Source organism: Pseudophryne corroboree, chromosome 11, assembly GCF_028390025.1.
Source record: "Pseudophryne corroboree isolate aPseCor3 chromosome 11, aPseCor3.hap2, whole genome shotgun sequence".
In the NCBI taxonomy this organism is placed as follows: domain Eukaryota; kingdom Metazoa; phylum Chordata; class Amphibia; order Anura; family Myobatrachidae; genus Pseudophryne; species Pseudophryne corroboree.
This window is the reverse complement of record NC_086454.1, coordinates 150,066,122-150,090,417: the sequence shown is the minus strand read 5'-3', so window position 1 is coordinate 150,090,417 and position 24,296 is coordinate 150,066,122. Positions and strand designations below refer to the sequence as shown.

Sequence of the window (24,296 nt, the reverse complement as noted above, 5' to 3'; positions counted from 1 at the left end):
TATGCCAGCCTTATTTGAGGTATATACTTGCTCCCCAGGGCGCCCCCCCCCCTCCCCATTTCTAAACGAGTCCGTAGAGGATGTTGGGCGCCCGTCCCAGTGCGTACTGTATCTGCAGTGTAGTTCTGGTTAAACACAGTTGGTGTTATGGTTTTTTTTTCAGCTTCTTGCTGAATCTTGTTCATGTCCGTTGACATGTGTTCAGTTATCTGCCTTGTTGTACGGCATGCTTATGGCGTGAGCTGGTGTTGTGCTCACCTTTGTTGTTAAATCCTTTCCTCGAAATGTCCGTCTCGCCGGGCACAGTTCCAAACTGAGTCTGGTGGGGGATATAGAGGGAGGAGCCAGGTCACGCCCCTTTGAAAGTCTTACAGTGCCCATGTTTCCTGCGGATCCCGTCTATTCCCCATGGTTCTCTGAGCGGCCCAACATCCTCTAGGACGAAATAGAAATATATATTGTATTATTTATCTTCTTTCCTTGTATTGAATAGTAAAAGGATTTGTTCCCTCTGCTCCTGTCTACAGTATCACTTGCAGTAACCATGTATTTTACAACCTTCCAATGCAGCCTGAACCACAGATTAGATAATACGCAATACTGTGTGCATGTTATCGATATTTGTTGCCCAGTCTTATGCTTCTCTTAATTTATAGATTTCTGGGCTTATTTAATGCAGCACAGCCAGTTTATTAAGTGGTTAATTTAAAGCTGGGTTACCACCTATGTAAATATTTTTCTTAAGGTGACACTTCACTCTAGCTGGAGCCCTAGGGTCTGCTCCGCGCAGCTATTTTCCCTAGATATTTCTTGGTTCTGTAACAGAAAACCGGCAAATTTATTTTATTCATCAATATGAAATAGATATGGAAGCTGCTGCCTCATTCCAGCATATGTGCGAAATTACGCAAAAGCCACATTAGGTATCTTAAGTAAGAAGGCATCCACTGCCAGCTTCTGTGATCTGCTGCTGCGCTCAAAGACGCAGCCAAACCTCCAAAAATGCCATTTCTGGAGGTTCAACCATGTACCGCATACAGTATGCATCAAGCCCGGAATGCGATAGATCCCAGGGGCTGGATGCCGTGGGCAACGCCTATGGGCTTCTATCACACAGTTCCCTCTTAGAGGGATCCAACCAGATCCCTCCCAGCACCCACCACAGCACGTGCATCACTAGGTGCATGTGCAGTTAGAACTCTGGGTCCTAAACCCAGAAGTCCTATCATCACGAAGGGCAGCTCTTTCCGCAAGAGCTTTCCTTTGTGATTTTCTTCATGCATACGGCGTTATTAAAGGCTGATATGCATGCAGAGTTGTGGCAGTGGCGTAACTAGAAATTTTTCTCCCCCAAGCCAAAAAATTCTTTGGCGCCCCCCCCCCCCCCCGCCGCATAATTGGGAGCAAGAAAGGGATAAATATGCGCGCGCCTTCGGCGCGCGCTGCAAAAAAAGGGGCGTGGTTTTGTTGGGATGGGCGTGGTTTCTCATAAAGGGGCGTGGTATTGCAGGAAAAGACTACCTTATACCCCAGTTTTGCAACCTGCACGCCCAGACGTTAGCCACCACAGGAAAGAAAAATAATCCTGATTCATGCCCCTTACATTATTTGTCATTTTTCCTCCTTATAGTAATGCCCAGTATACATTATGCCACATACTGCAATGGCCCTTAGACATTATTCCACACACAATAATGCACATGACACATTATGCCACACACCATAATGCCCCCGACACATTATGCCATACACCGTAATGCCTGTGACACATTATGCCACACACCGTAATGCCAGTGACACATTATGCCACACACCGTAATGCCCCCGACACATTATGACAGGAATCGCAATGCCCGTTATACATTATGCTATACACTGCAATGCCCCTGATACATTATAGCACATACAATGCCTGTGACACATTATGACACACACCGCAATGACCTTGAGACATTATACCACAATGCCCGTGATATAGTATACCATACACCGTAATGCCTGTGACACATACCGCAATGCCCTGCCCGTTATACCCTATGCCACACACCGCAATGCCCGTTATGTATTATGCCACACTGCAATGACCCTGAGACATTATACCACATACCACAATGCCCGTGATATAGTATACCACACACCGTAATGCCTGACACATTATGACACACACCGCAATGTCCGTGATACATTATGCCACACACTGCAATGACCCTGAGACATTATACCACATATCACAATGCCCGCGATATAGTATACCATACACCGTAATGCCTGTGACACATTATGACACACACCGCAATGTCCGTGATACATTATGCCACACACCGTAATGCCCATTACACATTAAGTCCTACAGTAAGGCTTCTAATTACTTTTCAATTACCTTCTCGTTGTCAGGGGTTTCATGCACTGGGTGTCATGCTCGTTGCCAGGTGTTTCATGCACTGGGTGTCATGCTCGTTGTCAGGTGTTTCATGCACTGGGTGTCATGCTCGTTGCTAGGAGGTAGTCCTTGTTGCTAGGGCTGTGCTCCCAGTGCCACATATGACCCCAGTGCCAGATATTCCCCCACGGTGCCAGGTACTCACATGCCCCCGGTGCCAAATATAGCCCCCCCCCCATGTGCCAGGTACACATATACCCCCCCCCCAGTGCCACATATGCCCCCAGTGCCAGATATTCCCCCCCAGTGCCACATATGCCCCCAGTGACAGATATTCCCCCCGTGCCAGATATGCCGCCAGTGCCATATATTCCCCCCCAGTGCCACATATGCCCCCAGTGCCAGATATTCCCCCAGTGCCAGATATCCCCCCTAGTGCCAGACATCCCCCCCCCCCAGTGCCAGACATCCCCCCCCCAGTGCCATATATGCCCCAGTGCCAGACATCCCCCCCCCCAGTGCCATATCCCCCCCAGTGCCAGACATCCCCCCCCCAGTGCCATATATGCCCCAGTGCCAGACATCCCCCCCCAGTGCCATATATGCCCCAGTGCCAGACATCCCCCCCCCCAGTGCCAGATATCCCCCCCAGTGCCAGACATCCCCCCCCCAGTGCCAGATATCCCCCCCCCCAGTGCCATATATGCCCCAGTGCCAGATATCCCCCCTAGTGCCAGACATCTCCCCCCCAGTGCCATATATGCCCCAGTGCCAGACATCCCCCCCCCAGTGCCAGATATCCCCCCCAGTGCCAGACATCCCCCCCCCAGTGCCATATATGCCCCAGTGCCAGATATCCCCCCTAGTGCCAGACATCCCCCCCCCCAGTGCCAGATATCCCCCCCAGTGCCAGACATCCCCCCCCCAGTGCCATATATGCCCCAGTGCCAGATATCCCCCCTAGTGCCAGACATCTCCCCCCCAGTGCCATATATGCCCCAGTGCCAGACATCCCCCCCCCCCCAGTACCAGATATTCCCCCCAGTGCCGCTGTCGCCGCTTATTGGAGGGACACGGAGGGCACAGCGTCTCCTGTGTCCCTCCTGCTGCATTATCTCCGGCGGCCGCGGGTCTAATAGGGGGAAGTGCCGTCCGTGAGCCAATTAGAGCTCACGGACGGCACTTCCCCCTATTAGACCCGCGGCCGCCGGAGATGATGCAGGAGGGACACAGGAGAGGCACACGCTGTGCCGTCCGTGTCCCTCCAACAAGCGGCGGCGGGAAGGAGAAAGCAGACTGACATGCGGGCGCTCGTCCGCATGTCAGTCTGCTGTAATCAGTGGCGCCCCCGCAGCCCCTCGCCCCCAAGCCACCGCGAGGACTGCGGGGGCAGTAGTTACGCCACTGAGTTGTGGGATACATTGCAAGCAAAATGCAATGCTTGCTGCATCCCGCCACAGTATAAGATCAACTGCATGAGCATCAGACATCTGAGCAGCCCACAGGTTACTCAGGATGTCAGGCAAAATCATTCTGGCGGAGGGGCCAGTGAAGCTGCATCCAAGGACACAACCATTGGCTTTGGCATGACAAAAAAAACGGGGCCAACACACCCCCAGTTTCTGGAATGCACACCATCACAATCTCCAAACTTGCTGTCAATCATGCGGAATCTTTTGAGGTACTACGACCAAATCCGTAAATGCGCAGTGCGGCTCCTGCACAGATCATTAAACATTAAAGATTTATGTTACGTAAATATTGGATGTACACAAATCTCTAAATCAGGCCCTTTGAGAAGGAGAACCAATAACAAGCCCCAATCAGTTCAATGAGGGTGTGATTGGTCGACTAGCTTGGATACCCTGATGAGGAGCCATTAATACTCCTTTTCCAATGCCGACCTGGGAATTTGCCGGGTTTATCAACCTGGCAAATTCCCGGGTCTCAGGGTCGAGCAGTAACCTAAATCCTGGGTTGATGCGGATTTATGTGCAAAAACCCAGGATATTAAAGGCAGTGGAAAGGGTTATAAGGCTCCAGCTAGGGGATAGTTTCCTAGGTGGTAATGCAGCTTTATAGCTCCATACACACTAGAAGATTCTTTAAAAGATATTGCTAATTTTCACCCTTTTGAGCGATATCGTTTATATAGCCTAATGTGTACACACTATATCGTTAATGAGGCGCGATCCCCCGGGGTCATTAACAAGGTGATCCATCATATGTTCATGCAGATCAATTTGGACAATGCCGCTGACGACTGCATGTTCATGGCTGAGCCGGGTGACGTCCCTGAACGATATCGTTAGTGTTATCGTTTAGTGTGTATGCACTATGGCCCTCATTCCGAGTTGTTCGCTCGCAAGCTGCTTTTAGCAGCATTGCACACGCTAAGCCGCCGCCTACTGGGAGTGAATCTTAGCTTAGCAAAATTGCGAACGAAAGATTCTCAAAATTGCGAATAGAAATTTCTAAGCAGTTTCTGAGTAGCTCGACACTTACTCTGCCACTGCGATCAGTTCAGTCAGTTTCGATCCTGGTTTGACGTCACAAACACACCCAGCGTTCGCCCAGACACTCCCCCGTTTCTCCAGCCACTCCCGCGTTTTTCCCAGAAACGGCAGCGTTTTTTCACACACACCCATAAAATGGCCAGTTTCCGCCCAGAAACACCCACTTCCTGTCAATCACACTACGATCAGCAGAACGAAGAAAAAACCTCGTAATGCCGTGAGTAAAATACCAAACTTCTTAGCAAATTTACTTGGCGCAGTCGCAGTGCGAACATTGCTCATGCGCAATTAGCGGAAAATCGCTGCGATGCGAAGAAAATTACAGAGCAAACAACTCGGAATGAGGGCCCATGTCGTTTGTCCGAGAGTTTAAGGGAAATTGTGGACAATATTGCTCATGAAGCATGTCATCTAGTGTGTACCCTGCTTAAGGAACCTTTGAAATACTGTATGTTATTTATGTCCAGACAGAGGAGCTATATAGACTTTTAAACTGAATGTTATATCTCTTTCACATCGCTAAAATAACCCGGTATCGACCTGGCATATTGCCAGGTCGACAAGGGTCAGTGTGCGATGTGAAAGGGACCTTGGAGAATTCCCGGGTCGCCTGACCCGGTAATTCAACCCGGGTAATAAGAAGGGTTATTCCCGGGTAGAATACCGGGTCAGTGGCAGCGTAAACGGATTCCCGGGTCGATGCGACCCGGGACCTGTTTACTACATAGGGAGAGGCGGCGCGGAGATGAGCTCACTTCCCAGCGCCGCCTCCACCCTCCTGTCAGCTCCGCCCCCCACCGCTATGGCAACCCATATATGGGAAGCCAGCGCAGAGGCTCCAATGCCGGATCCCACCCAGGAAGGACCCATTTCCATTTCCTGGGTGGGTTCCAGCATTGGAGATCTGAATAGGGTAAAAGCAAGCATTCAGCATAAGCGCAGGATAATTCACAGAATGAGAAAATGAGCGTTTAAGTGGAGCAGGTTTTTTGCTGTACTTTTACAACTTCTAGTAATGGTATATACCCATGTTTCTGATAGTAATCTACTACGTGTATCTCTGTAATTACATCTGCAAGTGATGTGTGAACAGTCAGACACAACTCAATGAAACTTATTTACATGATCTGTCAATGCAGCAATTTTCCTCATCCGTTATATCAAAAGTGCAAACTAAGGGGGTCATTCCGAGTTGATCGCTCGCTAGCTAGTATTAGCAGCCATGCATACGCTATTCCGCCGCCCACTGGGAGTGTATGTTAGCTTAGCAGAAGTGTGAACGGTTGTATCGCAGAGCGGCTACAAAAAAATTTCGTGTAGTTTCAGAGTAGCTCAAAACCTACTCAGCGCTTGCGATCACTTCAGACTATTCAGTTCCGGATTTGACGTCACACACCCGCCCAGCGTTCGCCCAGCCACGCCTGTGTTTTTCCACCCATTCCCTGAAAACGGTCAGTTGCCACCCAGAAACGCCCACTTCATGTCAATCACTCTGCGGCAAGCAGTGCGACTGAAATGCATCGCTAGACCCTGTGTAAAACTAAATTGTTCGTTGTGCTCGTACGTCGCGCGTGCGCATTGCGTCGCATTTTTAGCCCGATCGCTGCGCACAAATTCAGCTAGCGATCAACTCGGAATGACCCCCTAAGCTATAAAAGTGTGTATGACAGACACACTCGTATGCTATAATTACAGATTGATGCAAAGTTTGACAAGATTCAATTCTTGTTACTTTCAAGAAAACATGAAACAGCCAATGAGAAGTTGAGCTTTGTCTAACACACCCCCTAACTAAATATTGTCAATTGGTAAGTGAGGGGTTAAATGATGCTCATTTCCTTTCAGGTCTATCTTCTGTCACTGTTACATCCAAGTCATCAGATCTCTGGAGGCTTCATTGATTCTGTTTCATCATCTGGAGTTGCCCCAACAACTCATATAAAGTCCACACTCATTTCATGTTACCCTAGTAGCCAGACCAATTAAATGAACACATCCTTGTTTACCCAGCAGCAGCTAGTGACAACTACTGAGATCACAGTCATCGACCAATGTAACCCCCTCTCTGTCCTGCTTTTACTGCGGGTTCAGGGACACTGTCCCCCATCTATTTCCCTGACCCTGCATTAACTGCAGGCCTGAGTAACACAACAGGATTCCCCCCCTCAGTGTGCCTTCTCCAGCAAGCTCTCTGCTAGACACATGGTACACCCACATGCCTTGGAGTTTGACAACTGTTACTCATCTTGCAATAAACAGCCAACTTCATTACTTCAGTAAACAAAACAAAAATGAGTTTAACTTAAAGCAATTGTGGACCTAACACTCCCACCATGCTATGAGAGCTAGAGCAGCTGAGACTTGTAGTTCCACAACAACTAGACAACCTGCTCTAAAGTTAAACAGCAGTTGGTCCGTCAAGGGTCATCATGCACATCACTGATAGATGACCGGGCTGTCCGCCCCCTTGGCCTATAGGACCCTATGCGTTAGATGCCCCAGGCGACTGGTACAGTAATATATAATGATAGTAGTGTCACTGAGACATCTGCCCCCTCCCTCTGCGTGCACTTCTGCTCTCTCACCTCGTCCCACTTGATGAACTTGCTGCCCCGCTGTAGAATCTCCGGAACCTGGACCGGCTCCAGCTGGAGAGAATGTACTCCTGGCCGGGCCCCCGCCATGACTGAGGGGTAGGTCAGCGGGGCAATTGCGGGGTAAAGAAACAGGAGGCAACGAGAGGAAAGCAGCGACTGACTGACTTAAGGGAGGGAGAGGTGAGGGGAGGAGAGAGAGTAGGAGGGAGGGAGAGAGAAGCAGAGACTCACACAGGGGAGGAGACAGAGAAAGGAAGAGACACAGGGGCGGGAGGCTGTTGCTGTATATCCAACGGGGGCAGAGGGGTGTTAAGGGTTAATGAGGTACAGTAGGATGGTGACAAGGAGGATAAGAATAAAGTTCACTTCAATACTTATCACTTACTATTCACTACAGACTTTCTGCCGCGATCCTCTCCTCTGTACTACTGTCCTGCTAGCCCAGAGGGTTCCGGTATGAATGGTCGACCATGTTATGGTCGACAGTCATTAGGTCGACCACTATTGGTTGACATTGACACATGGTCGACACATGAAAATGGTCGACACATGAAAAGGTCGACATGAGTTTTTTAACTTTTTTTGCTGTCGTTTTTTGCGTAATGTGACTGGGAACCCCAATTAGTGCACCGCGTCCCCTCGCATGGCTCGCTTCGCTCGCCATGCTTCGGGCATGGTGCCTTCGCTTCGCTCAGCACAGATTACCGTTCCAATCGTAGTCCACGTGGATCGTAAAGTATGGAAAAGTTCCCCAAAAGAAAAAAAACTCATGTCGACCTTTTCATGTGTCGACCTTTCATGTGTCGACCATTTTCACGTGTCGACCATGTCAATGTCGACCAATAGTGGTCGACCTAATGACTGTCGACCATAACATGGTCGACCATCTGAACGGATACCAGCCCGGAGCCTCACCATGTACTGCCATTCTCTGTGCCAGTATCCTGGCTAGCCGAGAACACCATCTGCTGCTGCCATCCTCTGTGCTAGTGTCATGGCTAGCCCACAACCCCATCTCCTGGTGCCATCCTCTGTGCTAGTGTCATGGCTAGCCCACAACCCCATCTCCTGCTGCCATCCTCTGTGCTAGTGTCATGGCTAGGGTTCCGGTATGAATGGTCGACCATGTTATGGTCGACAGTCATTAGGTCGACCACTATTGGTCGACATTGACATGGTCGACATGGACACATGGTCGACACATAAAAATGGTCGACACATGAAAGGTCGACATATGAAAAGGTCGACATGATTTTTTTAACTTTTTTTGGTGTCGTTTTTTGCGTAAAGTGACTGGGAACCCCAATTAGTGCACCGCGTCCCCTCGCATGGCTTGCTTCGCTCGCCATGCTTCGGGCATGGTGCCTTCGCTCCGGTACCGCTTCGCTCGGCACACTTTACCGTTCCAATCGTAGTCCATGTGGATCGTAAAGTATGGAAAAGTTCCCCAAAAGAATAAAAAGTTAAAAAACTCATGTCGACCTTTTCATATGTCGTCCTTTCATGTGTCGACCATGTTCATGTGTCGACCATGTCAATGTCGACCAATAGTGGTCGACCTAATGACTGTCGACCATAACATGGTCGACCATGTGAACGGATACCCATGGCTAGCCCATAACCCTATCTCCTGCTGCCATCCTCTGTGCTAGTGTCATGGCTAGCCCACAACCCCATCTCCTGCTGCCATCCTCTGTGCTAGTGTCATGGCTAGGGTTCCGGTATGAATGGTCGACCATGTTATGGTCGACAGTCATTAGGTCGAACACTATTGGTCGACATTGACATGGTCGACATGGACACATGGTCGACACATGAAAATGGTCGACACATGAAAGGTCGACATATAAAAAGGTCGACATGAGTTTTTTTAACTTTTTTTTGGTGTCGTTTTTTTGCGTAAAGTGACTGGGAACCCCAATTAGTGCACCGCGTCCCCTCGCATGGCTTGCTTCGCTCGCCATGCTTCGGGCATGGTGCCTTCGCTCCGCTACCGCTTCCCTCGGCACACTTTACCGTTCCAATCGTAGTCCATGTGGATCGTAAAGTATGGAAAAGTTCCCCAAAAGAATAAAAAGTTAAAAAACTCATGTCGACCTTTTCATATGTCGACCATTCATGTGTCGACCATTTTCATGTGTCGACCATGTGTCCATGTCGACCATGTCAATGTCGACCAATAGTGGTCGACCTAATGACTGTCGACCATAACATGGTCGACCATGTGAACGGATACCCATGGCTAGCCCATAACCCTATCTCCTGCTGCTATCCTCTGTGCTAGTGTCATGGCTAGCCCACAACCCCATCTCCTGCTGCCATCCTCTGTGCTAGTGTCAGGGCTAGCCCACAACCTCATCTCCTGCTGCCATGCTCTGTGCTAGTGTCATAGCTAGCCCACATCCTCATCTCCTGCTGCCATCCTCTGTGCTAGTGTCATGGCTAGCCCACATCCTCATCTCCTGCTGCCATCCTCTGTGCTAGTGTCAGGGCTAGCCCACATCCTCATCTCCTGCTGCCATCCTCTGTGCTAGTGTCATAGCTAGCCCAGAACCTCATCTCCTGCTGCCATCCTCTGTGCTAGTGTCAGGGCTAGCCCACATCCTCATCTCCTGCTGCCATCCTCTGTGCTAGTGTCATGGCTAGCCCACATCCTCATCTCCTGCTGCCATCCTCTGTGCTAGTGTCATGGCTAGCCCACATCCTCATCTCCTGCTGCCATCCTCTGTGCTAGTGTCATAGCTAGCCCAGAACCTCATCTCCTGCTGCCATCCTCTGTGCTAGTGTCAGGGCTAGCCCACATCCTCATCTCCTGCTGCCATCCTCTGTGCTAGTGTCATGGCTAGCCCACATCCTCATCTCCTGCTGCCATCCTCTGTGCTAGTGTCATGGCTAGCCCACATCCTCATCTCCTGCTGCCATCCTCTGTGCTAGTGTCATAGCTAGCCCAGAACCTCATCTCCTGCTGCCATCCTCTGTGCTGCTAGTTTCATGGCTAGCCCACATCCTCATCTCCTGCTGCCATCCTCTGTGCTGCTAGTGTCATGGCTAGCCCACATCCTCATCTCCTGCTGCCATCCTCTGTGCTAGTGTCATGGCTAGCCCACATCCTCATCTCCTGCTGCCATCCTCTGTGCTAGTGTCATAGCTAGCCCAGAACCTCATCTCCTGTTGCCATCCTCTGTGCTGCTAGTGTCATGGCTAGCCCACATCCCCATCTCCTGCTGCCATCCTCTGTGCTGCTAGTGTCATGGCTAGCCCACATCCTCATCTCCTGCTGCCATCCTCTGTGCTAGTGTCAGGGCTAGCCCACATCCTCATCTCCTGCTGCCATGCTCTGTGCTAGTGTCATGGCTAGCCCACAACCCCATCTCCTGCTGCCATCCTCTGTGCTAGTGTCATGGCTAGCCCACATCCTCATCTCCTGCTGCCATCCTCTGTGCTAGTGTCATAGCTAGCCCACATCCTCATCTCCTGCTGCCATGCTCTGTGCTAGTGTCAGGGCTAGCCCACATCCTCATCTCCTGCTGCCATCCTCTGTGCTAGTGTCATGGCTAGCCCACATCCTCATCTCCTGCTGCCATCCTCTGTGCTAGTGTCAGGGCTAGCCCACATCCTCATCTCCTGCTGCCATCCTCTGTGCTAGTGTCATAGCTAGCCCAGAACCTCATCTCCTGCTGCCATCCTCTGTGCTAGTGTCAGGGCTAGCCCACATCCTCATCTCCTGCTGCCATCCTCTGTGCTAGTGTCATGGCTAGCCCACAACCCCATCTCCTGCTGCCATCCTCTGTGCTAGTGTCATGGCTAGCCCACATCCTCATCTCCTGCTGCCATCCTCTGTGCTAGTGTCATGGCTAGCCCACATCCTCATCTCCTGCTGCCATCCTCTGTGCTAGTGTCATAGCTAGCCCAGAACCTCATCTCCTGCTGCCATCCTCTGTGCTGCTAGTTTCATGGCTAGCCCACATCCTCATCTCCTGCTGCCATCCTCTGTGCTGCTAGTGTCATGGCTAGCCCACATCCTCATCTCCTGCTGCCATCCTCTGTGCTAGTGTCATGGCTAGCCCACATCCTCATCTCCTGCTGCCATCCTCTGTGCTAGTGTCAGGGCTAGCCCACATCCTCATCTCCTGCTGCCATCCTCTGTGCTAGTGTCATAGCTAGCCCAGAACCTCATCTCCTGCTGCCATCCTCTGTGCTAGTGTCAGGGCTAGCCCACATCCTCATCTCCTGCTGCCATCCTCTGTGCTAGTGTCATGGCTAGCCCACAACCCCATCTCCTGCTGCCATCCTCTGTGCTAGTGTCATGGCTAGCCCACATCCTCATCTCCTGCTGCCATCCTCTGTGCTAGTGTCATGGCTAGCCCACATCCTCATCTCCTGCTGCCATCCTCTGTGCTAGTGTCATAGCTAGCCCAGAACCTCATCTCCTGCTGCCATCCTCTGTGCTGCTAGTTTCATGGCTAGCCCACATCCTCATCTCCTGCTGCCATCCTCTGTGCTGCTAGTGTCATGGCTAGCCCACATCCTCATCTCCTGCTGCCATCCTCTGTGCTAGTGTCAGGGCTAGCCCACAACCTCATCTCCTGCTGCCATCCTCTGTGCTAGTGTCATAGCTAGCCCAGAACCTCATCTCCTGTTGCCATCCTCTGTGCTGCTAGTGTCATGGCTAGCCCACATCCTCATCTCCTGCTGCCACCCTCTGTGCTGCTAGTGTCATGGCTAGCCCACATCCTCATCTCCTGCTGCCATCCTCTGTGCTAGTGTCAGGGCTAGCCCACATCCTCATCTCCTGCTGCCATGCTCTGTGCTAGTGTCATGGCTAGCCCACAACTCCATCTCCTGCTGCCATCCTCTGTGCTAGTGTCAGGGCTAGCCCACAACCCCATCTCCTGCTGCCATCCTCTGTGCTAGTGTCAGGGCTAGCCCACATCCTCATCTCCTGCTGCCATCCTCTGTGCTGCTAGTGTCATGGCTAGCCCACATCCTCATCTCCTGCTGCCATGCTCTGTGCTAGTGTCAGGGCTAGCCCACAACCTCATCTCCTGTTGCCATCCTCTGTGCTGCTAGTGTCATGGCTAGCCCACATCCTCATCTCCTGCTGCCATCCTCTGTGCTGCTAGTGTCATGGCTAGCCCACATCCTCATCTCCTGCTGCCATCCTCTGTGCTAGTGTCATAGCTAGCCCAGAACCTCATCTCCTGTTGCCATCCTCTGTGCTGCTAGTGTCATGGCTAGCCCACATCCTCATCTCCTGCTGCCACCCTCTGTGCTGCTAGTGTCATGGCTAGCCCACATCCTCATCTCCTGCTGCCATCCTCTGTGCTGCTAGTGTCATGGCTAGCCCACATCCTCATCTCCTGCTGCCATCCTCTGTGCTAGTGTCAGGGCTAGCCCACAACCTCATCTCCTGCTGCCATCCTCTGTGCTAGTGTCATAGCTAGCCCAGAACCTCATCTCCTGTTGCCATCCTCTGTGCTGCTAGTGTCATGGCTAGCCCACATCCTCATCTCCTGCTGCCACCCTCTGTGCTGCTAGTGTCATGGCTAGCCCACATCCTCATCTCCTGCTGCCATCCTCTGTGCTGCTAGTGTCATGGCTAGCCCACATCCTCATCTCCTGCTGCCATCCTCTGTGCTAGTGTCATGGCTAGCCCACATCCTCATCTCCTGCTGCCATCCTCTGTGCTAGTGTCAGGGCTAGCCCACATCCTCATCTCCTGCTGCCATCCTCTGTGCTAGTGTCATAGCTAGCCCAGAACCTCATCTCCTGCTGCCATCCTCTGTGCTAGTGTCAGGGCTAGCCCACATCCTCATCTCCTGCTGCCATCCTCTGTGCTAGTGTCATGGCTAGCCCACAACCCCATCTCCTGCTGCCATCCTCTGTGCTAGTGTCATGGCTAGCCCACATCCTCATCTCCTGCTGCCATCCTCTGTGCTAGTGTCATGGCTAGCCCACATCCTCATCTCCTGCTGCCATCCTCTGTGCTAGTGTCATAGCTAGCCCAGAACCTCATCTCCTGCTGCCATCCTCTGTGCTGCTAGTTTCATGGCTAGCCCACATCCTCATCTCCTGCTGCCATCCTCTGTGCTGCTAGTGTCATGGCTAGCCCACATCCTCATCTCCTGCTGCCATCCTCTGTGCTAGTGTCAGGGCTAGCCCACAACCTCATCTCCTGCTGCCATCCTCTGTGCTAGTGTCATAGCTAGCCCAGAACCTCATCTCCTGTTGCCATCCTCTGTGCTGCTAGTGTCATGGCTAGCCCACATCCTCATCTCCTGCTGCCACCCTCTGTGCTGCTAGTGTCATGGCTAGCCCACATCCTCATCTCCTGCTGCCATCCTCTGTGCTAGTGTCAGGGCTAGCCCACATCCTCATCTCCTGCTGCCATGCTCTGTGCTAGTGTCATGGCTAGCCCACAACTCCATCTCCTGCTGCCATCCTCTGTGCTAGTGTCAGGGCTAGCCCACAACCCCATCTCCTGCTGCCATCCTCTGTGCTAGTGTCAGGGCTAGCCCACATCCTCATCTCCTGCTGCCATCCTCTGTGCTGCTAGTGTCATGGCTAGCCCACATCCTCATCTCCTGCTGCCATGCTCTGTGCTAGTGTCAGGGCTAGCCCACAACCTCATCTCCTGTTGCCATCCTCTGTGCTGCTAGTGTCATGGCTAGCCCACATCCTCATCTCCTGCTGCCATCCTCTGTGCTGCTAGTGTCATGGCTAGCCCACATCCTCATCTCCTGCTGCCATCCTCTGTGCTAGTGTCAGGGCTAGCCCACATCCTCATCTCCTGCTGCCATGCTCTGTGCTAGTGTCATGGCTAGCCCACAACCCCATCTCCTGCTGCCATCCTCTGTGCTAGTGTCATGGCTAGCCCACATCCTCATCTCCTGCTGCCATCCTCTGTGCTAGTGTCATAGCTAGCCCACATCCTCATCTCCTGCTGCCATGCTCTGTGCTAGTGTCAGGGCTAGCCCACATCCTCATCTCCTGCTGCCATCCTCTGTGCTAGTGTCATGGCTAGCCCACATCCTCATCTCCTGCTGCCATCCTCTGTGCTAGTGTCATAGCTTGCCCAGAACCTCATCTCCTGCTGCCATCCTCTGTGCTAGTGTCAGGGCTAGCCCACATCCTCATCTCCTGCTGCCATCCTCTGTGCTAGTGTCATGGCTAGCCCACAACCCCATCTCCTGCTGCCATCCTCTGTGCTAGTGTCATGGCTAGCCCACAACCCCATCTCCTGCTGCCATCCTCTGTGCTAGTGTCATGGCTAGCCCACATCCTCATCTCCTGCTTCCATCCTCTGTGCTAGTGTCATGGCTAGCCCACATCCTCATCTCCTGCTGCCATCCTCTGTGCTAGTGTCATAGCTAGCCCAGAACCTCATCTCCTGCTGCCATCCTCTGTGCTGCTAGTTTCATGGCTGGCCCACATCCTCATCTCCTGCTGCCATCCTCTGTGCTGCTAGTGTCATGGCTAGCCCACATCCTCATCTCCTGCTGCCATCCTCTGTGCTAGTGTCATGGCTAGCCCACATCCTCATCTCCTGCTGCCATCCTCTGTGCTAGTGTCATAGCTAGCCCAGAACCTCATCTCCTGTTGCCATCCTCTGTGCTGCTAGTGTCATGGCTAGCCCACATCCTCATCTCCTGCTGCCATCCTCTGTGCTTCTAGTGTCATGGCTAGCCCACATCCTCATCTCCTGCTGCCATCCTCTGTGCTAGTGTCAGGGCTAGCCCACATCCTCATCTCCTGCTGCCATCCTCTGTGCTAGTGTCATAGCTAGCCCAGAACCTCATCTCCTGCTGCCATCCTCTGTGCTAGTGTCAGGGCTAGCCCACATCCTCATCTCCTGCTGCCATCCTCTGTGCTAGTGTCATGGCTAGCCCACATCCTCATCTCCTGCTGCCATCCTCTGTGCTAGTGTCATAGCTAGCCCAGAACCTCATCTCCTGCTGCCATCCTCTGTGCTGCTAGTTTCATGGCTAGCCCACATCCTCATCTCCTGCTGCCATCCTCTGTGCTGCTAGTGTCATGGCTAGCCCACATCCTCATCTCCTGCTGCCATCCTCTGTGCTAGTGTCAGGGCTAGCCCACAACCTCATCTCCTGCTGCCATCCTCTGTGCTAGTGTCATAGCTAGCCCAGAACCTCATCTCCTGTTGCCATCCTCTGTGCTGCTAGTGTCATGGCTAGCCCACATCCTCATCTCCTGCTGCCACCCTCTGTGCTGCTAGTGTCATGGCTAGCCCACATCCTCATCTCCTGCTGCCATCCTCTGTGCTAGTGTCAGGGCTAGCCCACATCCTCATCTCCTGCTGCCATCCTCTGTGCTGCTAGTGTCATGGCTAGCCCACATCCTCATCTCCTGCTGCCATCCTCTGTGCTAGTGTCAGGGCTAGCCCACATCCTCATCTCCTGCTGCCATGCTCTGTGCTAGTGTTATGGCTAGCCCACAACTCCATCTCCTGCTGCCATCCTCTGTGCTAGTGTCAGGGCTAGCCCACAACCCCATCTCCTGCTGCCATCCTCTGTGCTAGTGTCAGGGCTAGCCCACATCCTCATCTCCTGCTGCCATCCTCTGTGCTGCTAGTGTCATGGCTAGCCCACATCCTCATCTCCTGCTGCCATGCTCTGTGCTAGTGTCAGGGCTAGCCCACAACCTCATCTCCTGCTGCCATCCTCTGTGCTAGTGTCATGGCTAGCCCACAACCCCATCTCCTGCTGCCATCCTCTGTGCTAGTGTCAGGGCTAGCCCACAACCTCATCTCCTGCTGCCATCCTATGTGCTAGTGTCATGGCTAGCCCACATCCTCATCTCCTGCTGCCATGCTCTGTGCTAGTGTCAGGGCTAGCCCACATCCTCATCTCCTGCTTCCATGCTCTGTGCTAGTGTCAGGGCTAGCCCACATCCTCATCTCCTGCTGCCATCCTCTGTGCTAGTGTCAGGGCTAGCCCACATCCTCATCTCCTGCTGCCATGCTCTGTGCTAGTGTCAGGGCTAGCCCACATCCTCATCTCCTGCTGCCATCCTCTGTGCTAGTGTCAGGGCTAGCCCACATCCTCATCTCCTGCTGCCATCCTCTGTGCTGCTAGTGTCATGGCTAGCCCAGAATGGGATACGTTCATTAGGTCGACCACACTTAGGTCAACAGTCATTAGGTTGACCACTATTAGTCGACATGCATTAAGTCGAAATGTTCACTAGGTCGACATGGAAAAAGGTCGACATGCGTTTTTCACATTTTATTTAACTTTTTCATACTTTACGATCCACATGGACTATGATGGGTAATAGTAACCTGTGCTGAGCGCAGCGGTAGCAGAGCGATGCGCCTTGCACGAAGCATGGCGAGCGACGCGAGGGGACACAGTGCGCCAATTGGGGTTTCCCGTCACTTTACGAAGAAAACACCAAAAAAGTTTTTAAAAACTCATGTCGACCTTTTCCCATGTCGAACTTGTTCATGTCGACCTAATGACCATGTCGACCAATAGTGGTCGACCTAATGACTGTCGACATAATTGTGGTCGACCTAATGACCCATACCCCCCAGAACCTCATCTCCTGCTGCCATCATCTGTGCTGCTAGTGTCATGGCTAGCCCAGAACCTCATCTCCTGCTTACATCCCCATGTGCCACTGTCCTGGCTAGCCCATAACCTCATCCCCTGCTTACATCCTCTGTGCCACTGTCCTGGCTAGCCCATAACCTCATCCCCTGCTTACATCCTCTGTGCCACTGTCCAGGCTAATCAAGAACCTCATCCCCTGCTTACATCCCCTGTGCCACTGTCCTGGCTAGCCTAGAACCTAATCGCCTGCTTACATCCCCATGTGCCACTGTCCTGGCTAGCCCATAACCTCATCCCCTGCTTACATCCTCTGTGCCACTGTCCTGGCTAGCCCATAACCTCATCTCCTGCTTACATCCTCTGTGCCACTGTCCTGGCTACCCCATAACCTCATCCCCTGCTTACATCCTCTGTGCCACTGTCCAGGCTAATCAAGAACCTCGTCCCCTGCTTACATCCTCTGTGTCACTGTCCAAGCTAAGCAAGAACCTCATCCCCTGCTTACATCCTCTGTCCTGGCTAGTTCACAACCTCATCCCCTGTGCCACTGTCCTGGCTAGCCTAGAACCTAATCGCCTGCTTACATCCTCTGTGCAACTCTTCTGGCTATCCCAGAACCTCATCTCCTGCTTACATCCTCTGTGCCACTGTCCTGTCTAGCCCAGAACCTCATCACCTACTTATATCCTCTGTGCCACTGTCCTGTCTAGCCCAGAACCTCATCACCTACTTATATCCTCTGTGCCACTGTCCTGTCTAGCCCAGAACCTCATTCCCTGCTTACATCCTCTGTGCCACTGTCCAGGCTAACCAAGAACCTCATGCCCTGCTGCTGCCTCCTCCCTGCTCTGCCAGCCGCTGTCCTGACTCCTGACACCTGTCTACAGAAGTGGCTGGAGGAGTAGCCTGTCCTGTCACATTCCTCACATACCAGGCTCTTACCTCTGCACACCCCGGCCCCCAGGTAACTCCTCCTCCCCTAAAACATGCACCCTCTCGTTTATAAACACAGCTGACACATGCCAGAGCTGGCTGGCCCCGTCCCAAGCAATCTGCACTTAGGCCAGGTATGAGGGGGGGATTTGGAAGCCCCATGCACTGGAAACTGTCAGACAGCCGAAGGGAAGGGGACTGGCTCCGCCCAGTTGGTCCTAACCCAAAAGATCTGTGATAGAGATATCCAACCAGGACAGGACTGTACTATGCACTGAGTCAGTCTAATGTGCAGGCACCCTGCACTGGCTGAGCTGGCTGTCACTTGTTATGAACCAAGAGAAAGTATCACAAAATAAAGTTTTATAATGTTCTTGAGATAGAAAAGGTCTGAATGCAACTGTACATGGGGGGTCATTCTGAGTTGATCGCTTGCTAGCTACTTTTAGCAGCCGTGCAAACGCAATGTCGCCGCCTACCGGGGAGTGTATTTTCGCTTTGCAGAAGTGCGAACGCCTGTGCAGCAGAGCGCCTGCAAAATAATTTTGTGCAAAACAAGACCAGCCCTGTAGTTACTCTTCGTGTGCATTGCTTCTAACGACGGAGGGACGGCTGTTGATGTCACACACCCGCCCAGCGTTCGCCCAGCCACGCCTGCGTTTTTCTAAGCACTACCTGAAAACGGTCAGTTGGCACCCAGAAACGCCCACTTCATGTCAAACTTACTGCGTTCGGCAGTGAGACTGAAAGCTTCACTAGAACCTGTGCAAAACCACGATACTCTTTGTACCCGTATGTTGCGCATGCGCATTGATGTGCATACGCATGTACAGATTAGCCATTTTTTTTCACTGATCGCTGTGCAGCGAACAACGGCAGCTAGCAATCAACTCGGAATGACCCCCATGGTGAGGGGATTGGGGTATACATACACACGAACACATAGGGTGGTATACAATTAATGGTTTTGCAGGGGACTATCCAATTCGCCCCACTACCTGGCATTTATCAGAGATTAATTCCCTGTGTTACCGGTCGAAAACGGGACATAATTGGATAGCCCAAAAATTACCATCTGGCTAAAATCGCGATAATAGCCCGTTTATATCGGACGAAAGATGAATGCAGCTAATTGGATACCCCCATACCATAGTACAATATTTAGAAGTTGCATCAATATATTCTTCAAATTAATATCTAGCAATCTGAAAATTATAGTAACAAGCTTCCTAATCAGGGTTAAGGGACCTATGTATCAAGGGTTTTCTCTTTTATTGGAGCTAACAGGCCTATGTATCAAGCTTTTTTCACATAAAATTATGTAGAAATTGCAGTTTTGCTTAATTGTATGTTTTGTTGATGTACTAACAGTCTAATGCAAAGATCTAATTAGTGCTGCAGACTGCAGTTACCATAATTATCACTGGAGACTATGGTCTGACCCCTATGTACCAAACTCAGAGTTTGGCCCCTTTTGTTTATGCCATCCACAGATAGCGTAAACTAGTTTATGCCTACGGAGGCTTTCTTGCAGAAGAGGGATCTTACGAGCAGTTATAACTACCGCTGTCCCTGAGATTAATTTTAATACATAGGATCGAACCTTTAGTTACAAATAAAAATGTGCGTTACGATATAATCCCAGATAATAATCGCAGCACCTCATAGGCCAACAAATACCGAGTGCTACCCACAATCAGTTTACTAGATAAAACCAGGTATGTTTCAGATATCGCAACAATCACAATACTGAGCTTATGTGACATTCTGGTCTATTAAACAATTGTGCCCAGTTTGATAAAACATGTTGGTAGATAATACGTTCTTCCATTTATGTATAAGACACAGGCAGCACTTACATGTGTGCATGGGTTTGGGGCGGAACAGAAACTAATGACTAATGTCTAATTCGTTGCTCATAATTTACAATTAAGGATTTAAAACATTAACTATACAGTGACAAAGACTAATTTATATTTAAGTAAAAGGTGTGATGTTTTGATGTATAAATTATTAGATTTTATTCTTACTTGGAAGTGACAAAGCGATAGTATTAACCAAACTTTTTTTTTTGCAGTACAAAACGTGCAAATGGCTTCAGCAGGTAATATATTACAATTTCATACTCTTTGGTTCTACTAGCAGAATCTGTCCATATGTAGGCATTATACCATGCAATGGCTAAAAAAAAATGTAAATCTGTATGTGGATACTTTGGCTTATAACCAAACATACTATGGAAGTTGGTTAGGTCAGTGTTTGCCAAACAGGTTGCCATGGGCAGGGCCGTCTTTTCGTATGGGCTCAGTGGGTACTTGCCCAAGGGCCCCAGTAGTCTAAGGGCCTCAGGCTGATAGCTGAGGGTCCCCTCATTCCAGGGGTACCAGATTTTTGAAAATCGGCCCTAGGGAACCGGAGATATCTCACTTTGAAGCAGTGGTCCCCATCCAAGCCTGTTACTTGCTCTTCCCAGCCAGATATCTCTGGTTCTGTCTGACTTAGAGTTTTTCTGAGGGTATTATCCAAAAGCTGGGACTCTTTCCTTTCAGTGGACACTGGCAGCTTGTCTCTACTGTGCCCAGAACTGGAGATATAAGCCTTCAACCAGCTGGTCTCTGCTCCAGCTTCACACACCTGGTTTGTAGTTTTTTACTTTCGCCGGTGGATTGCTCTGGTTCCCGAACTCTGATCCCCAAGTCCCCAGTACCTCCTGAAAGGTGTGACTCTAGTTTTTTGTTATCACATTCAACGCTAATAAATCTATTTCCAGGAACTGGGGATATCTGCAGTCAAGCAAGCTGCCCTCCCAGTGGAAAATGATGAACATTAAGCCCACTCCACTATCCACCCCTCCCCTGTGTATTACACACCCCCTACTATGCTGGAAGTCATGTACCAGGGCCACTTCATTCATCCCAATGCCTCTTCTACAGTTTAGTATTCTCCCTCCCTCCAGGTCCTACATGCTGAGCGGAAGATAGAACACCCCCTACTGCCCGCGGGACATCGAAGCTACTGCTGATAGCACCCCCCACCCCTAGCGCTGGGGGATGAGTAGGGGGCCCAGTGCATTCCCTGTCTGCCAAAGGGGGACATTGACGCTCGCCGACAGCGTGCGGACAAAATGAAGGGGTTTGACTTTGCAGTAAGGTTGTGGCCTCGCATCCGAGGGTGTGGCCTCGCGGCAAGTGCTGCAATCGCATGCCGCTCCCCCATTTTCAACACTATGGGGCATGAACATCGCTCAGTGAGCTGCTGGCCATGCCACCTGTCCCTATCTGCCAGGGATGCGCACAGCATCTATTCACCACTGCTCTGCTCAAAGCAGTAAGTGACAGGGGGCATCTCCCAACTGCCCCACCACCACCGCGGGACACTGTGAACAACGGGTCTGTCCTGCCAAAGTAGGGACAGTTAGGAGGTATGTTATCAGAAAATATGTGGACAAGCAGAAGTGCCCCCCCCCCCTGTTCAATATCACAAAACTGAATGACAGGTAGGCACACTGTACTTTGCTGAATTTCTGCATAAGTATCTCCGGCCTAGGGGTGCCATGAAAGAAATTCTGATACTCAAGGGTGCCATTATTTAAGAAAGTTTGTGAACCACTGGGTTAGCTGATTATGTGTATGGTTAGTTTCTCTATGCCGGTGGTTCCCAAACTGCCGTTGCACCCTGGGGTGCCTCAGGATACTTGCAGGGGTGCCTTGGGTTGGTGGTTCAGGATAATTTATACTTAATAGTTTTTCATAGTATCTAAGGTTGAAAAATGACAATTTGTCCATCGTGTTCAACCTGTTTGTGGTCTCCTATGCAGTTTTATTTTAGGTTATTTTTATTTTAGGACTAGTTATATTAACTATAATGCTTGTCTAGCTCAATATCCCTGAATATCTTTATCCAATAGGAATTTATCTAACCCATTTTTAAAGGTGTTAACCGAGTCTGCCGTTACTACTCTCTCAGGCAGGGAATTCCAAACATGTATTGTCCTTACTGTGAAAAAACCTTTTCGCCTCATTGTGCGGAACTCCTCTCCTCTAACCTAAGCGAGTGTCCATGTGTCCTCTGTGCTGATCTTATTAAAAACAGGTCCCTCGCAAGTTCTGTGTATTGTCCCCTTATATATTTGTAGATGTTGATCATGTCCCCTCTTAGTCTCCTCTTTTCCAATGTAAACATGCCTTGCCTTGCAAGCCTTTCCTCGTATTCCAGCGTCTCCATGCCCTTGATTAGGTTGGTCGCCCGCCTCTGAACCATTTCTAGCTCCAGGATTTCCTTTTTGTAGTATGGTTCCCAAAATTGCACACAGTATTCAAGATGTGGCCTCACTAGTGATTTATATAATGGAAATATAATACTCTTGTCCCTTGCATCAATTCCCCGTTTTATGCATGCTAATATCTTATTAGCCTTCTTTGCTGCACTCCTACTTTGGGTACTGCTGCTTAATTTGTTATCTATGTGAACCCTTAAGTCTTTTTTTCAGTACAGAATCCCCTTATATTACTCCATTTAGTATGTAGGTGTTATTTTTGGTCTTGCTACCACAGTGCATTACCTTACACTTGTCTGTATTGAATCTCATTCTCCATTTTGCTGCCCATGCTTCTAGTTTAACTAAGTCGTTCTGAAGAGACTCAGCATCCCCCTCCGTATTTATAACCTTACACAATTTGGTATCGTCAGCAAAAATTGACACCGTGTTCTCTAGACCTACTGTTAGGTTGTTAATGAAGATGTTGAACAATAGTGGTCCCAGTACAGACCCTTGTGGCACACCACTTAGCACTTTAGTACAATCTGAAAATGATCCATTCACCACAACGCGCTGCTCCCTATTATCTAACCAATTACTGACCCAAGTGCATATTGTGCTCCATAGCCCTATTTCTTGTAACTTATAGATAAGACGCATGTGTGGTACTGTGTCGAAAGCTTTGGCAAAGTCTAACAAAATTACATCCACCTCCTTACCCTGATCAAGATTCGCACTTACTGTTTCATAAAAGCCAATTAAGTTGGTTTGAAATGATCTGTCCTTCACAATTCCATGTTGGTTCCTTTTAATGACCTTATTGGCTTCAAGGAACTTCTGAATACTATCCCCTAGAATACCTTCCAATCCTTTCCCCACTATAGATGTAAGACTAACTGGTCTATAATTACCCGGTTCAGCTTTGCTCCCCTTTTTGAATATCGGCACTACCTCTGCTATACGCCAGTCTTTGGGAACCATACCTGATTTAACTGAATCCATGAAGATCAAAAATAGTGGTCTTGCTAGTTCAGCGTGCAGCTCCATAAGAACCCTTATCCATCGGGACCTGGCGACTTATTAATCTTTAAAAATAATTTAATCGGTCACAGACTATCTCCTCTCTAAAAATAAGCATTTAGTGGTGGGACATTATCTTTGTTGAGATTGTGTGTTAGACCCTGCATTTTGTCCTCTCTGGTAAATACCGTTGAAAAAAACTAATTTAGTTTGTTCGCTGCTGTATGTCATTATCATTTTTTATTAAGACTCCCAACTTGTCTAATGGAATAGACAAAACCAGTGCTGGTGGCTGCCAATCATAAAATATGTGGACAAACAGAAATTATTGTACATAATTGAACCTAAGGATGACATATAAACACAATTTACATAATTTCATGTTTTTTTTTAAATATCTCAATAAAACATGTTTTTTTGCCTAGGGGTGCCGTGAAAAAAATTCTTATACTCTATCTAGAGCGCCGTGATTCAGAAAACGCTTGGAACCACTGCTCTATGCTTTTCTGCTGCCACCTAGTGTTAGAGTTCCAGTACTACCAAACTAATTATCTTTTTTTATTTTTATTTTTTTTGGGGGGGGGGGATGAATTAACCATTTCTTTACTAGAAGCATGTAAAACATGCTACATCTTCACTTGACAGAAACTTCAATATTTTGTGCCTATATAATGCAGTGTGACAAGTTCCTAAGTTTGTTTTCTGTATTAGTTTGTCATTGTGGCTCTTGTTTGTCCATGTGAAGCGTGCAGAGGTGCAGAGAGTGTGTGTGTGTGTGTGTGTGTGTGTGTGGGTGGGGGGGGGGGGAGGAGGTTGGGAGTAATACTGTTTAACATGCTACAAGACATTGCTATTAAAAAATGAAATAGACATTTTTTGGTACAAGAACAGATGTATATCACAATCTTAGTGGAATCACACAGTAAGCGACCTGTCTTTCTGGCCAGGTGTTGTGAAATCTGAATGTGACTACAAGGGGTGAATATTGTGGGATGGGGAAAGGAGGAGACACCAAAG

General features: G+C 49.9%; 1 protein-coding gene across 3 annotated transcripts in view; it reads right to left on the bottom strand.

The window, feature by feature from the left end:
• The window catches only part of PLCB3 (phospholipase C beta 3), a 403,369-nt gene that overhangs the window by 268,549 nt on the left and 110,524 nt on the right, over positions 1-24,296 (bottom strand). The window contains exon 1 of one of the 3 annotated variants that reach the window (XM_063944959.1): positions 7,482-7,745. The exons of 1 other annotated variant lie outside the window; for it this stretch is intronic. In XM_063944959.1, coding sequence (XP_063801029.1) covers positions 7,482-7,580 — 99 coding nt within the window. In that variant the 5' untranslated portion in view covers positions 7,581-7,745. Of the gene's footprint in view, positions 1-7,481; positions 7,746-24,296 lie in introns of those variants that run through there. One more of the 3 variants, XM_063944961.1, reaches the window with a different exon arrangement.